The 994-nt window shown below is 41.6% G+C and overlaps 1 protein-coding gene across 1 annotated transcript; it reads left to right on the top strand.

Annotated features, from left to right (window-relative positions):
* Positions 1–58: 58 nt before the first annotated feature.
* On the top strand, positions 59–994 carry LOC131822611 (olfactory receptor 5W2-like). The gene has a single exon (XM_059158898.1). It carries the CDS (start codon positions 62–64, stop codon positions 992–994), a length of 933 nt encoding a protein of 310 aa, XP_059014881.1. The 5' UTR covers positions 59–61.

Here is a 994-nt window from a genome sequence, read left to right as displayed (position 1 = left end):
AATCCTGATCTATCACTTGTCTGATCATTTATGAAACATTTTAGAACAAGCACAAAGAAGAATGGACAAAGGAAATTGTTCTTCCGTGACTGGATTCATTTTCTTAGGAATTACCAATAATCCTGGGATGAAAGTGACTCTTTTCACCACCATTTTGGTTATTTACCTCATTAATCTCCTGGCAAATCTTGGAATGATTATTCTAATTAGAATGGATTCCCAGCTGAACACACCCATGTACTTTTTTCTAAGCCATCTCTCCTTCTGTGACCTCTGTTATTCTACGGCAATTGGGCCCAAGATGCTAGTGGATTTATTCGCCCAAAACAAATCAATTCCCATCACGGGCTGTGCTCTGCAATTCTTGATCTTCTGTACTTTTGCAGATTCTGAGTGTCTGCTGCTGGCAGTGATGGCCTTTGATCGGTACAAAGCCATTAGCAACCCCTTGCTCTACACGGTCAGCATGTCCAATAGACTGTGCTCCCTGCTCATGGCTGCAGTTTACATGCTGGGAACAGCAGATGCCTTGTTACACACGACTTTAACATTCCGCTTATGTTTCTGTGGATCGAATGAGATTAATCATTTCTTCTGTGATGTGCCTCCTCTCCTATTGCTGTCTTGCTCAGATACACAGGTCAATGAGTTAGCGATATTCACCATTTTTGGATTCATTGAACTGAGTACCATTTCAGGAGTGCTTGTCTCTTATTGTTATATAATCTTATCAGTCTTGAAGATCCACTCTGCTGAGGGGAGGTTCAAAGCTTTCTCCACCTGCACCTCCCACTTAACTGCTGTTGCAGTTTTCCAGGGAACCATGCTCTTTATGTATTTCCGGCCGAGTTCTTCCTACTCCCTTGATCAAGACAAAATTACTTCATTGTTCTACACCCTTGTGATTCCCATGTTAAACCCACTGATTTATAGCCTGCGGAACAAGGATGTGAAAGGGGCCCTAGAAAAACTGAAAAATAAAATATGGCTTTAA

This window comes from Mustela lutreola, chromosome 1, assembly GCF_030435805.1.
Source record: "Mustela lutreola isolate mMusLut2 chromosome 1, mMusLut2.pri, whole genome shotgun sequence".
In the NCBI taxonomy this organism is placed as follows: domain Eukaryota; kingdom Metazoa; phylum Chordata; class Mammalia; order Carnivora; family Mustelidae; genus Mustela; species Mustela lutreola.
The sequence above is the reverse complement of the archived record's forward strand: the minus strand, read 5'-3'. Positions and strand labels throughout refer to the sequence as shown.